General features: G+C 38.7%; 1 protein-coding gene across 1 annotated transcript in view; it reads left to right on the forward strand.

Annotated features, from left to right (window-relative positions):
• TESK2 (testis associated actin remodelling kinase 2) overlaps nucleotides 1-14339 on the forward strand; it is a 76376-nt gene that overhangs the window by 28525 nt on the left and 33512 nt on the right. Inside the window, exon 4 of the mRNA XM_059853929.1 lies at nucleotides 5894-5942. Coding sequence (XP_059709912.1) covers nucleotides 5894-5942 — 49 coding nt within the window. The remainder of the gene's footprint in view (nucleotides 1-5893; nucleotides 5943-14339) is intronic.

A 14339-nucleotide genomic window follows, 5' to 3' on the forward strand; every position in this document is an offset into this window, starting at 1 on the left:
CCTTAAGCTGGGAGTGTGTTTTTGAACATCCTGATGAGTAATGCCTCAGATTTGTTATTGAACCAGTGCTTTTGTCCAAGAGCTCTTCTGTAGCTTATATAGTTAAGTGCTATGGAAATAAGAGGTTCTTCTTCCTTGGAGTGCATTTGGTAGCCCAGGATCATCGTTATCCTTTGGGTAATTAAAAAACCCATCCCTTTGCCTTGTGCTCTAAAATATATAGGAGCTTTTTACAAGCTGTCAGTTCCAATGTGCCCACAGTTAGCTTCAAGATGATAATGTGAAGATTTTGGTACTTTTGCTGTTGATTGCACTGATGTGACTAATAATATTGCTGACAATTTGAAACTGCTTCTCCTTCTGTGCTGTCCATGTCAACTCCTTTTCAGAGTTACAGATGCCTTTTGAGGTTTTTATCCAGACTCTGGTCACTCTTCTGGAGTGTGAGTTTGTCAGTAGTTGTTGACTTCCTTCCATTCCTGAGTTCAGTAGAGATTACCTAAAGGTGCATCTGTGTTTTTACCTTACTGATGCTTTTGCACATCTTGAGGAGATGGAATTGGGTCAAGGTGTTTCAGTTTTACCTGGTGAAAGTACTGATCTGGGTATTTAGGCTTTAAAAGCGACAGGCTTTATTTGCCATGGAGTAAAAGGCTATCTTTAAATCTCCACACTCATTTCAGTATTTTTGCACTCAAATTCTGCTCTTGGCCAGCCATATAGATCCATCTTGATTAAAAGAGAGATGTAAGTGAAGACTTTAGTTTTCACTTACCAAGTCCCCAGTAAGTCTACCGTCCCCATGGTAGGATCATAAAGATTCCAGTGGTCAAATATATGTGTATATGTAAGCTTCTAATGTATTTTCCATGAAGAAAATGAGAGGCTGCCCTCTATTAAAGGATTTGTTTTGGCAGAAAATAGAAGTTCTTTTCAGTCTGTTAAGGATATTTTAGAGTAGAAGACTCCAGCTCTTGCAGGCATGATGGTAAAAAACAGGGGATTTGGGAGTTTCTTTGTCTCCCTTCCTCTTGTTTCCTATTTCAGCTAGCAGATGTGATGCTGGAAGCAGAGTAGGTGTTAATTACAATGTAGTAACATTTTGTTCAGTCACTGTCTGGTCTCATACATAGTTTATAAAAAACTATGTATGAGACCTGCTTATCTTTTTGGTTTGCTGGCTTTCCCCAGGGTCTGGGTTGGGGACGTTTTAGGAGGGGACAGGGCAGAAACAGACAAATTGTGTTCAAGGAGTGTTTTCTTTGTTTCTACCATCAACCTCATCTCCTGTCTCCATCTCACTCCTGTATACAAGTTAAACATGGAGAATTAAAATGCTTTTCTTCCTCTTATCTACATTTCCTCCTGCCTTGGCTGTGGGATGTGCTGGTTTTATCACATCTTGCCTCAGACAGATGGTGAGAGGAGGTGTGGAAAAGGGAGCTGAGGTTGGGGTTTGTACCATGTGATGTTTACTATAGCCACTGTAATACAGGTTAGCTGATACATGGCAAGACTGTTATTGCTGGGGTTAGGGAAAACAGGGGTTTGGAGCATTTATCCACTTCTTTATTAGCTTGTGTCCTCTTTAAAGTGCAGTGCTGTTCAAGGGTTGGGTTAGATTAAGTACCATGGTTATGAAAGGTCTGGTGTATGCTTGTAGATGTGCTCTACCATTTTGTTACTTTCCTGAATGCTGATGTGCTGCTATAGTCATGAGTCTTCACCCAAATCAAAGTAAGAAAATTAGTCTGGAAAGGACTCAAGAAATCTCCATCCTTGTGTTCTGAGCTTGGTAGCCTTCAGTCTACAGCCTGAGAGACCTGATAGCTTTTTTTTTTTTTTTTTGGTAATATCTTACAGATGTGTTTTTCTCATACAAATGAAGTGGTGTGCTACCAATGATTCTCCATCTCTTGTGCTGTCTCTTAAATTGGTGTATCTTCAATTTTGAGGTAGAATTTCAGTCTTTAATATCACTATTGTTTGCATGAAAAAGTATTTCTTTATTTGATCTGTACCTTGGGGACTTAATTTAAAACATTCTGTACACAGAAAGTCTTAGCTCATGTCTTAAGCGTTCTCGTGGGAGCACTTGGAGGTATTGCTGCATGTTTGGCTGTGAGCATGCAGGCAGATTGACTCATTGATTAAATCCACCTTCTTGTGTGTGCAGCACACAAATAAGCACACTGTGTGCATATTCCATAAACTCCTTTCAAGGAGAATTTTATTTCATCCCCTTTGAGACAAATCTATCACCCTGGGAACACAATACCAGGGATTTTTTTTGTGTGTGTAGTTTTATCCTTTCAAACCTTCCTTTTGGTAAAATTGCTTGTGATGGACTTTGTTACAATAGCCAGAAGGATGGATTTTGTCTTTTAACATCCTTTATCCTGTACTGAACAGTGCTTTAACAGGAAAGAAAATGGCTTTTTATTCTCTTTGTGTAATGTGGCTATCAAAAAGGAGTGTTTTAGAAAAACAGTGTACAAGGCAGCAGAAGAAGGCTGTATGTGTTGTGTATAATACGTTACAGGAATTATAGATTAAATGCCTTACCTCTTCTAGAATCAAGATGCAAGTGTAGAAAACTTAAAATACATTTTTAATCTAGCATGGTGCCTAAACCATTAAGGAGGGCCTTAATGCAGACTTAATATTTTTATTTGGCCTCTTCCTTCTCCAAGTCAGTGCAATGAAAAAAGTGTGTGTCTTCTGACCTTTTGTCTCTGTTACTGAGCCTGTAGTAGGGGCTTTTGCATTGGTGTGTTTGGTTTGTTTCTTTTGTTTAATGTTACCAAAGTGCTGAATTTTCTCATACATGCAGTAAATTTTTGAGGGCATCAATTTCTTTTGTTGAACTGTAGCTGCCCCAGTTTTATCCACAGAGCAGGAATGTGTCCCAGTGAAGTTCTTTTAACTGGAAGCATGTGTTCAGTGTCTGGATATCCACAGAGACTTATGATCTGGATATTAGTTTTGCTTGATAAATTAAGGCAAAGATTTCAGACTGAAGCTACAGTATTTAGTCTCCCCTTTTCTGTCCAGGATTTTCTCCCTTGCCATCTGACTGAACTGAAAGTAGTTTGTGTAACCACTGTGAAGGACTAAGAAATATCCAGACTTCTCTTGGTTTTGTTTAGGAGGACAGGTTTTCCAGATTGATTGTTTATAAAATGAGATTTCTAACATGTGTATAGATTGCTGACATTTGTTACAAAGCATTTGGTAGTGGAAATGTGCTGCACTGTATTTAGTTGGGTGGACTCAAGTGTCATCGTTTCTATTTGCAGCTTCTAGGAAGACTTTTCCAACCAGATTTTGGAAGTGTTTCAGCTTGCTGATAAGGCCAGATACACTGTCTTGAAAATAAACTTCCTTAAATCTGCAAATGATCTCCTGTTTGGGGTTGATTGGACTATTGGAGCTCCTTCCAGCTAGAAATGCTTATAGGAAGTGTAACCTTTGGCTGACAAGGCATTCTGCAGAAGTTCACCTACAAGCACATTTTGGCTCAGGAGACAGTGTGTCTAGCCAACAGGAATAATCTCAGCTGTGCTGGACCAGCATGTCAGCTTCCTATCCACAGAGCTTGGAATCTCATCTGGGGCAATCTCAGAAATTGAAACCATGTTAAATCTTACTTGGTAATTGTATTTCCCAGTAGCAGCTGGATGTATTATCTTTTAGTGAAAATCCTTTCCAGCAATGTCTTGTAGCAGTTCTTGGCTTAACCAAGTGGCTTATTATTGCTTGATAAAACAGCTAAGCAGAAGTTTTCCAGAAATTTGGATTGCTAGAGGTCTGTTCTATCAATCTATTTTCCAGAACCTGAAAACTGAGATTCATTCACACAAAGCTTAAATGGTTTCAGTATGCTGCTTGTAAGCTCATTAATTCTGTCTTTATCAGTGTATTTGGTTTCTCTTTTCCTGGGTAATATTTTCTAAATTTGTGGGATTTATAAATGTGTCTTTATGTCCAGCTTTTTTTCCATGAGATTATGATATGGAGCTTTGATTTTTGATTCTTAGTAGAAATCCTAAGCATGTGAGAATTTTTAAACTCTTACTCTTGGTAACTTGATTCAATGTGTCTTTGCTGCCTTAAGCATAGGTTCACAAAGGTAATGAATATGTTTCTATTGAGACTTCCCTTGACCAAAACGTTATTATTTTAAATTACTTAATCTCAGTTTTTGTTGAATGAAAATATTGCCATAGCAGGTTAACTTTGTGTAATTGTTAGAGAAGATAGTACTTTGGAAAGTTGTCTTATAGAGAAAGTAATATATTGGAATTGTGTACTTTCCATTTTTGCTTGTGAATAAAGCCAATTATCACCATGCCTGATAGCTCTGGAGCCTTTCAGAATGAACTAAGAAATAGATTTATGCTCTGTAGATGTCTGGGTTTCTTCATCTCAGGAAGTTTAATTTGTCAGTTTCTTTACAAAATTATTCATATGTTGATTACTGTTTGAAGTGAAACAGAACCAGCAATGCTTTGCGTATGTGCTAGATCTGAAAGAAGCTTCTTCCCTTTCTCCTGAGGGCCTGATCATGCCCTATGATTCTACATTCAACAAGAGGACTTGGATTTTCAGTGTCTCTCAAATGAAAATTCCTGTATTCAGGGGGTATTGTTTGAGTGTTTGAGGTAAGAGCAGGCAGTAGAAGTTCTAATTCAAGTCTTGCTGCTTCTTGGGTTATAAAAGCAGATTTCCACAGCTCAGATTATGCAAAGGACCTTACCTATATTATTTTGCTTTGGCTGCTTGTAATTTACCAGTCAGCTGTTAGACAAGAGAACAGTGAGGATCATTCATTTCTTCAAAAGCAGCTTAGCTGAACTAGCACTACATGTCTTGCATCATTTTGTGTTTAAATTCGGAAGTGTTTCAGGATATAAAAGGTCCTTTTCCTTTGAGTTGTTGTCCACAAGATTCCCATCACATTTAATGAGATCATACATGTCTACCTCTTATTTGCAAAATGCAGATTTCTGAATGTTATGGAAATTACAGACAACTTGGTTTTGCTTGCTGAGACCAAAATCTAAATGCTAAAACTGAAAATTAGTTAATCTATAAAGAATGAACACTTGAACTGTGCAGGGACAGCTCTAAAGTGTTTAAAATTTCAGCTTTACTGAACTTTCTCATGGGAGATGTTCACTAGTAGCGTTAATTTACATTTTGTCACTTTTAAGTTCAGCTTGTATGGTGGTAAAAATGAGGTTTCAGTTGTTTATGGCACATTCTGTTGCTTTCCAGAGAAACCAAGGGTGGCAATCATTACTATTAACAGCAAGAGTCTGAAAATTGTTCAGTGTAGGTAATACTTGTGGAATGTGTGTATACTGGACACTACTGAAACTTGCTTCTATCCAAGTGTTAGAGGAGTTTGGGGAGGGGAAGTGTACATTGCATATGTGCCCTCATATTCCTGAGTGGTTAAGAATGGGATAGGAAGAAACATCTTTATGCTTAAACAGCAAAATGCAAAGGGAAGTAATTTTGTTTATGCAGACCAACAGTGGATTACTTGGCTTAAACTTCCTTAAAATAGGACTCTGAGACCATTCTCTTCTGCATAAATCATTATATGTTGGCCTTTGCTTATAGTCAAATTAATAACTTTCCATTTTGAGGTTGAGCTGTCTCCTGTGCTTTCTTGGAACTGCTAATTCAAATTATATTGTAGTGTAGATACATGATTTTTTGTAGTGAGATGTTTAAATAATCAGTGGTGAGGTATGCAGTGTCTGTGAGGCTGAATTTTTTCTCTTTCCTCCTTTTTTGGTGTATCCTATATTAGTTTTTTTAAAGAACAAAAAAGAGGGGGGGAAAAAAGCCCAAACCACTTTTCTTTTCTTGTGTCTTGTAGGTTTATGGGTGTCTGTGTGCATAAAGGACAGCTGCACGCTCTTACTGAGGTAAGACTATTTCATAATATACGTACTGAATATGAAATATACAGTTCTCAGGACAGATTCTGCAATTGCCATTCACCTTGAGTGAAGGTTTTCCTATGGTCACTGGTGAGTTAATCACTCACTATTTGCTATGCTAAGGGAAGATTGCAGAATCAGCCCTCAGAACTCCACTCACAGCCCTTGTGTGTCTTTTCTCCTCAGAAGCACTTAATGAGGTGAAAAAAAAAAATCACAGTAAGAACATAAAGCTTCACTGATAATGTTCTAAATGAGAGATGTACATTACCATTGAGCTGCCATAAATATTATTTGTTTCAGTGACATTGCATTGTATTTAAGTCTTATTTATACTCCAGTTGTACATTTCACAAGTAAATCAATAACGTTTCAGCTGGGTCGGCTTAATCTGGGTCCCATAAAAAGGAATTATTCCATTGCCCAAGATGTAGGTATCAAATATGAAGCTGAAGTTTCCATTCATATGTGCTCCCACCCTGCTTTATTGGTTTGTTTGTTTACTCCCCCTGTACTGCTCAGGAAAAACAAGAAGAGGATATTCTCTTGTTAGGAATAGTGCCTGTTTTGGGTCAAAATCAATAAAATGCTTTGCCTGTTGTATTAGTTTGAGTACAGACTGAAAGGAAACTCATGGTTGGTAAAGTTAATGTTTATTTACTTCTGTTTTGTAGGAACTCCTCAATTAAAAGATTAACCCTTTCCCACCTTCCCAAAGACAAGTCTGTTATTAATTAGCAATTTAAGCAGGTTCCTGGTATGGTGTGCTTGCCAAGAACTGCTGTAAAATGGGGAGGCTGAGGAGTTGTATGGCAATTAGCAGGATACGTCACCATCACTTTCTGTAACTTATAGATGCCACTCTGAGGCAAAGATACACATATGTGGGCAGTGAATTTCTTCACCTTCTGGGGTGGCAGTGTTGCAGTTCTTATTCTAGCTGCTATTGCAGTGATGCACTCTGGTTCAGTGTCTGTATTTCTAGTGGAGCAAAGGTAAAGCCACTTCCAGAAATTTCAGGATACAGCAGGAGTGTGAGCACTTTGCCATGAGAAGGACAGTTTATTTGATTTGTTCTTTCACCTCCCTGTGCTCAGTAGAGGAAACATTCCTAAGATGGCTGATCAAGTTATTCAGGCAGGCTTTGCTAACATTACTGCTGATTCCTTTTGGATATCTGGTAAATTGAAACAGGGAGGTTTTGGACCATTCCAGTCACTGAACATTATCGTAGAAGAGGTGGAGCTTCATAATGCTTTATTGTACTAAAACTCAGAAGATTTTGCTCAATGTGGGTTTTTTGTTTGGTTATTTTTTCCCTTCCTTCACAGCAGTTGCTTACCATTTAAATAACTGTCCCCACCCAAAAAGCCAAGAAAATGAAAACAGCACAGATGCTTCCTCATAGTGAGCTAACTTTGTAGCTGCTGCTTTGTTCAGCTATTTTTGAGTTCTTGGCAAGCAAATAAATCTAAGAAAGACTTCAAAGAATAACTTTTTATAGTTATAATTCAGAATAACAGAAAAGATTCCTGAAGCATCTTGAGACCAAAAAGGAAAAGAAGTTTACTGCAACACTTTGAGAAACAGAATAGCTTTAGTGGCATGTTATAAAAGTATAATTAGTGATTACTGCTTTTCTTCTGTGGACAAAGGTGCACATTTAATGCCTTCAATAGGAAAATCCATGACAGAAATGCGTGTTGTAGGGAATCCACACACAATTTTGCCCAGTAACATAGCTATTATTTGATTTTATAGAGCTTTTAAAAGTAAAAAACTGTATATATTCCAAGTGGTGGAATTGTCTTATCTGGCAATAGTAGTAGTATTTTTCATCTTCAGGTGTGTGTAGAGTAATAGTTGAATTCTGAAGGCTTCTGAAGGTTGGAGAAGGGGGCTGAAATGAAGAGCTGAAGGAGTTATTAGTAAGACAGACAGGGTGAATCACCAGTTCAAATATAGCCCAGGAGGATAAACAAATTGGCCACTGTCTCGTGGCTTTTTTCAGCTTGTGGTCCACAAAGGTGGTCTCCTTGCTCCCAGTGCTCAGCACAATTGGCACCAGCCTGGCACTGCAAGTGCTCAGAACTTCTGCCAGGGTTTCAGTTCTTGGGAGATGAAACTGTTGATTCAGAGGCCCATTGGTCAATAGGTGTCTGAGTCACTGCAGGGAGAATCCTCTGGCAATTGCCTGTGCTGGACCTGTTCTGTAATGAGTTTAATTATCCCTTCTTGTGTTTTGAGAGTGCAGTTGATGATATGCCTATGTATGAGGAATACAGCACCACTTAGAGCTTATGTCTGAGGGCAGCATGATGGGAAATCATGTTTATTTTATATATGTATATGTTTCCATAACAGAAGAAGTTGAGAACTTGTGCCAAATGTTTGGTGACTGGATTTAGACAACTTGTCCTATTAACAGGCAAGGCAACCTCAAAGGGTGTTAGAAGAGCACTGAGGATTTTGTAAGCATGTTAAGGGGCTGCATTAAGAATATGCAGCTCTTTGTTATTGGAAGGCAGAACTTAAAGCATTACAGATTTCTTTTCTTGCTTGTTTACAGACACAGGAGGCTTAAACATAGGAGTGGATCATGTAGAGCAGGTTTTTGCCTGAGGAAGGTGTTGATCCTGTGTATGCCTTGGGATTTTCCCTTTTGGCCGCATTTTGTGTTGATTTAATTTTCTTCTCTCAAGTGGCTTTTGTTTTTAAAACTCTTGAGCAAGAGGCAGTTTCTGTTTGTTTTGGTTTCTTTTTTTTCAAAATAAGAATGGAATTGTTTAATTATAGATTGCACTAGGACTTTGGCCTTGTTCTGAATCCACAGTCTTATCAGTTTTGATAATCCAATATTTTTTTTTAAGTTCTCAAGCCAGAAGCTATACTATATGCCACTTCTGAAGTAATTCAATATCCTTAGATTGACAGAACAGCTTAGGCTGCCAAGGACCTCTATCCCTGCAAGTGCTAAGTTAAGAAACATTTAAGGAAAGCAAAGTAAATGCTTTAATGAGTGTATCACCCAAATGAGCTGGCAGGCATTAGACTGCTTCACTAATGTTGAGCTCATGAGCACAGATTTGCCATGCTGTTTTCTCTAAAACCAGAATCTGGGTATTCCTTTCTCAGCATTCAGCTTTAGTTCGAAGCTGCTGGTTTGTTTCTCTAGCTACAGGAATCTGCAATGCTTCCTGCTGGACTCACATGCCTCCTCAAACTAATTTCATCCTTTCCCTCAGGCCTCTCTGTGTTTTGCAGCCACTTTCCTAATCTGACAACTCTCTTCACTTCCATTTCCTGGCATACAGCAGTATCATAAATCTGGAGAAACTTGCAAAATAGCAGGGTCTCTGGTGTCAGCACGGGATGCTGCAGAGCATTCAGAGGCCAGCTCAGCACTGCTGCCAGGTGAGCAGACAGACAGTGTGTGCTCAGAGGACATGGAGCCTGAGCCAGTGGGGAGCAGCCATGGCTCAATAGCAATTGTGTATGATTTTATTCCACACACATCTACCGTGGAATAGCTGCATGAGCAAACATCCATTTTAGATTGAAGACAAACAAATTTGTGTGTTGTAGGTTTTATAGGCCTGTGCTGTTATACTGAAACAGATAATGTAGCAGCATAAAGTCTAGCATATAAAAACCACTTAATACCTTCTTGCAGATCTTGAATTGTTTGTTGAACTCAGTTAAACAGGTTTATCTGAATTTCTAAGAGATGGGTCAGGCTAAAATCTGGTTATAATTAGATGTATATTTATATGCACAGAATGAATCGTACAGCTTGATAATTCCTTCTGGAAGGAAATGAAAGCCTTGGCAGCTGTGTGTATAGAAGATGAGGAATGGAAAGTTATTGTGTGTTGATTGGGATATCTTGAAATTGCAGTGCTTCAGGGACAATAGTTAATTGCTGCAACAGAAGTTTTATGTCTGGATGATGGTAAAAATGTGTGCAAATTCACTGCTGACACAATCTGATTTCTCAGTGTGGGATCTGACATGCATTGGAACTTTCTCAGGCAGAGAGCAGGGCTGTTGCAGTGTGATAGGAGCATGTGGTGGGTGATGGAGAGGTAGGACAGTATTATTTCAGCCAGCAGCTGTGTGAGCTGAGAGCTGCCTGAGGTGCTCTCCTGAAGTCTTTCCCATTTGGTCCTTGCTGGTGAATTGCAGAGTCAGACTCCCGGAGCACGTGACACTGCAGCAGATTGCACAGGGGAATCAGAAGCACTCGGTGCAGTTGGGCAGCCATGGTTTTCAGGTGCTGTTACATATGGCAGTGGGGAAAGTGCTAAAGCTCATCATAATGAAAATGCCAATGTCCTTTAAAGAGAGAGGGTTGTTTTCAGTAAGTTCTTTGGTGATAACTGAGAACTTCCCTTCTTTGCTTTCCTTCTCAACAGCAATAATTTAAGTAAACAATAAATGCAATTAGTAGAGCTTCAGATTTTTTGAGACCTTCCTTTTTTAGCATTTTTCTTTTTTACTTTTGGAGATAGCACTAACTAGAAAGAAAAAATATTGAAAGCTTAAAAGTCTCAGAATTGTTTCCATTGTGCTGAGTTGTCCTTTTACAAGGGCTAGAAGGTAAGTTCCTAAAGTGGGAAGGTTCTTCTGATATACAGCTTTCACAAGCAGAGTAAATCATTAGAAGTATTTAATTCTTCTTTTTTTTTTCCCTCCCCTCAGTGCTTGGTTATCTTTCTGTGGAGGGCCTTTGACTCTAGAATGGAGAAAACCAGACAGACATCACTTAGGTCTCCTCTTCTGAAGCTCTATGCTACAGCTAAAATTGTAGTAGTAGTAAATTTATGTAGTTATACATTGCCTTCCAGATGGCAATTGCACACTTGTGAGAGTTTTAAAAAGGCCTGAAATACCATTCATTCCCTGCTCCCTCCTTTCCTCATCTCCTGTAAGACTCTCTAATCCATACTTTTGTTCCACCAGTGTGATTCATAGTGTTTGAGTAACTTAGTTTTACTCATGTAGCACTACGAATATTTAACTGAGCTTTGGTGCTGGCAGTAGGCTGTCAACTTTGGAGAACTTGGTGTCTTTGGAACTGTATTCCTATTAGCAGTCATTCTGCAAATATTTCATGCAGCAGAGGAATTGTTCCTGCTTTAGGTATTACCTGTTTACCAGCTGACAATCAGCTCCTGGATAAGTCGGCTCTGGTGGTATTTCTCAAAAAAAAAAAAAAAGAGCTGTGGTGTGAAGTTGGTAAGCCTGAGCTTGGAGATGACTGAAGAGAAAATTGCAGTTGTGGTTAAGGTAGCATCAAGTAGAAAAATAAAAGAATTTAAAGGACTCTCATTTTCATCCTGTTAGAAAATATTACTTATTTCCTGGATATTGCTGTCCAATTTCTAGCAAAAAAACCCAACAGTTCAGAGATTTATTAGGGAAGTCCTTGAATTCATGTTAGATAGGTAGTACCTAATGTGTTCAATGAAGCCATACTGAGTAGAGGCTCCCAGATCAGTTTGTATTCCTTGATATCTTGTACTTACTAATACTTGTGCATTACCTCCCCTTGCTTATTGAAATATTTCTTAGACACTTTATGTAGTCCTTCTGACTGAAGTACTGGAAAAAGAAAACTCAAAAAGAGGAGGAAAAAAGCAGAACTCTAAAGATAATTTTGTCCTTTATCTCTTCTCAGATTTGAGACCTAATTCTCCTCCAGTTTGATCTCATTTGCATACATAAAGCATCTTCCTTGAATGTATGAAGGTCTTGGGCAGTATGTAAAGTTATTTGTTTTGTGGTTTTGTAGCACTGGTCACTGCTTTGACTTTCTGGAGGAACAGCATGAGCAATGGTGCAAGCTTTCTCTTGGATGTTTCTGTTTACAGCCCAGAGGATACAGAATATACCTGTTAATTCTAAATATCTTTTCTTTAGGGGTATGAGTCTTGATACAGAACAGTATAAAGAGGGCATTTACTTTGGAGTAACTTTAAAAAAAAATATTATCTTGCAATGATGACAAATGATCTTTCAGATGACTTCCAACAACTGACAGCCAGAATTTTTAAATGCCTTCTGGCTGTAGGATGCAGCAGAAGGGCTGTGATTTAAACTTAATAAGAACTCAAAGTATTCATAAAATTCTGCAGATTAAATTTATCCTTGTGATCTCTCAGCCAGTGAGTAACATGACCTGTGGATTAATGCTGTAATAAACCTCTGCTTGCAGGCTCTATCTTCTTTGTCCGTGGTTCAGATACTTTTTGTAGCATTAATTGGAGCTACAGCTTCCCTTCATGAACGAAGAGTGCTTTCAGTGGTGCTGTGCTAGTGCTGGAAAGTAGCACACACAGGCAATCTGGGCCTCCACAGGTATAAAACCCAAGCAGCAGAAGAGTAAATTTAGCCCTATTGAAAATACATCAGAGGTATTGAGTCCTGCTAAGCTATGGTTACTTTGTATCTTTCCTGTAATGGACTGGAGTTTTAGACCTGGATAAATTTGGTTCCAGGAATATATGCTCTGATGACAAGAATGGTTATGTGGTATAAAACTAGAAGTATCTGTTGCTATTATTTATTTGCCTTTTTTGTCATAAGACTGGAAGTCCAGCCAGCACATATCCATGTTATTTCCTCTGTTAATTTGGTTGTTTGGGTTATTTAGCTTTTCCCTTACAGGAGTCATTAAGAGTTAGACCTTGCATGTACTTGCCTCAGGGTCAACAGAAAACCTTTCACTCAGAGCCCAGGGATTTGACCTCTAGAGAAGAGTAATGGTAACCTTGTCTGATGCAGCAGTAGTTGCACTCCCCATTAATGACTCTGTGAGCATTCACTGTAGGACCTGAGACGAGCAAGGTCATGGCAGCAAAAGTTGGGTTTAAAACAGAGTGGGGAAATAGCTCAGGTTTTAGGAAGACTAGGCTAGTCTGTAATGTAAAAGGTGAGAAATCATTCCATTTCATTGGCACTATTTTCCCAGCACTAAATTAGAATAAATGGATCATGAGATGTCTCTTAGGGCTGTTTGCTGTCTGTATAGTTCTTTTTTCACAGAATCACAGAATGGTTGAGGCTGGAAGGGACCTCTGGAGGTCACCTGGTCCAACCTCCCTGCTCAAGCAGGGCCGACTGGGGCTGGTTGCCAAGGCCTGGTCATAGAATCACAGAATGGTTTGGGTTGAAAGGCACCTTGAAAGGTCATCTTGTTCAAATTCCCCTGCCATGGATACAGACAGCTTCCAATAAACCAGGTTGCTCAAAGCCCCATCCAGCCTGGTTTTAAACACTTCCAGGGATGGGGCATCCACAGCTTCTCTGAGCAACCTGTGCCAGTGTCTCACCACCCCCATGGCAAAGAATTTCTTCCTAAGATCTAAATCTAAACCTACTCTCAGTTTAAAAACATTCCTGCTTGGCCTTTTAAAAGTCTTTCTCCATCTTTCCTGTAGGTTCCCTTCAGGTGCTGGAAGGCTGCAATTAGGTCACCCTGAAGCCTTTTTTTCTCCAGCCTTAACAATCCCAATTCTCTCAGCCTTTCCTCACAGGAGGGGTGCTCCATCCTTCTGGTCATCTTGATGGCCCTTTATCTTTCTGCTCTTGAGAAAAATCACTTATCTCACCACAGAAAAATTGTTGCAAGTTAGTAGGTGCTTTTAAATATCTTGTTAATTCTATCATCCTTTTTTAAAATAATAACTATGCTGAATAGAGATAAGGTAAACCTACAAGATGCAAAAAGCTGTTACTGTCTGTCTGCTTAGTGGCACATCTGAATAGTGACTTAATCTTTGGGGTTAAAAAACCCCAACCAATTAAACTTGTACAGAAAGACAAACCTATTGCCTGTGCTTTCTGCTTCAATGCACATGAACACCAGGACTCAGTTAGGAAGAACTCAAAGTTTTATCACCTTGGTTGTTGCATGCAGCAGCTACCTGCTGAAAGGAATATAGGGACTTTTCTTACAGCTGAAAAATTAGGAAGCTTCTGTTTATATTCCAATATGAATGTGTTTATAAGACAGAAAACTATCTAGCAATAGATGATAGCAAAGTCTCTAGCAATATATTTTTGAAATTATAAAAATCCTGATTCTTTAAAGTGAAAAGCTTTGGGATGTGCTTTGGTCTTCTTTTTTCAAAGTATAATTTTTTAGCTTTTGCTTAAATTATTGTGACAAAAAAGATATCTCTGTAAATGTGAATATTAAGTACATGGATGTGTGTATGTATCTGACAAGTTATTTGTTTGGTACTACATATAGACCTTGGGCATACTTGTTTCTGTGTCACTTGCAAAATGATTTCTTCTACATCTTTGATCATTTTGAAATGCAGTTATAATTCTTTTTATAAGCTTGGTTTGGTGCCGACACTTCCCTCCATCTCT

The sequence above is a fragment of the Haemorhous mexicanus genome, chromosome 9 (genome assembly GCF_027477595.1).
Source record: "Haemorhous mexicanus isolate bHaeMex1 chromosome 9, bHaeMex1.pri, whole genome shotgun sequence".
Lineage (NCBI taxonomy): Eukaryota > Metazoa > Chordata > Aves > Passeriformes > Fringillidae > Haemorhous > Haemorhous mexicanus.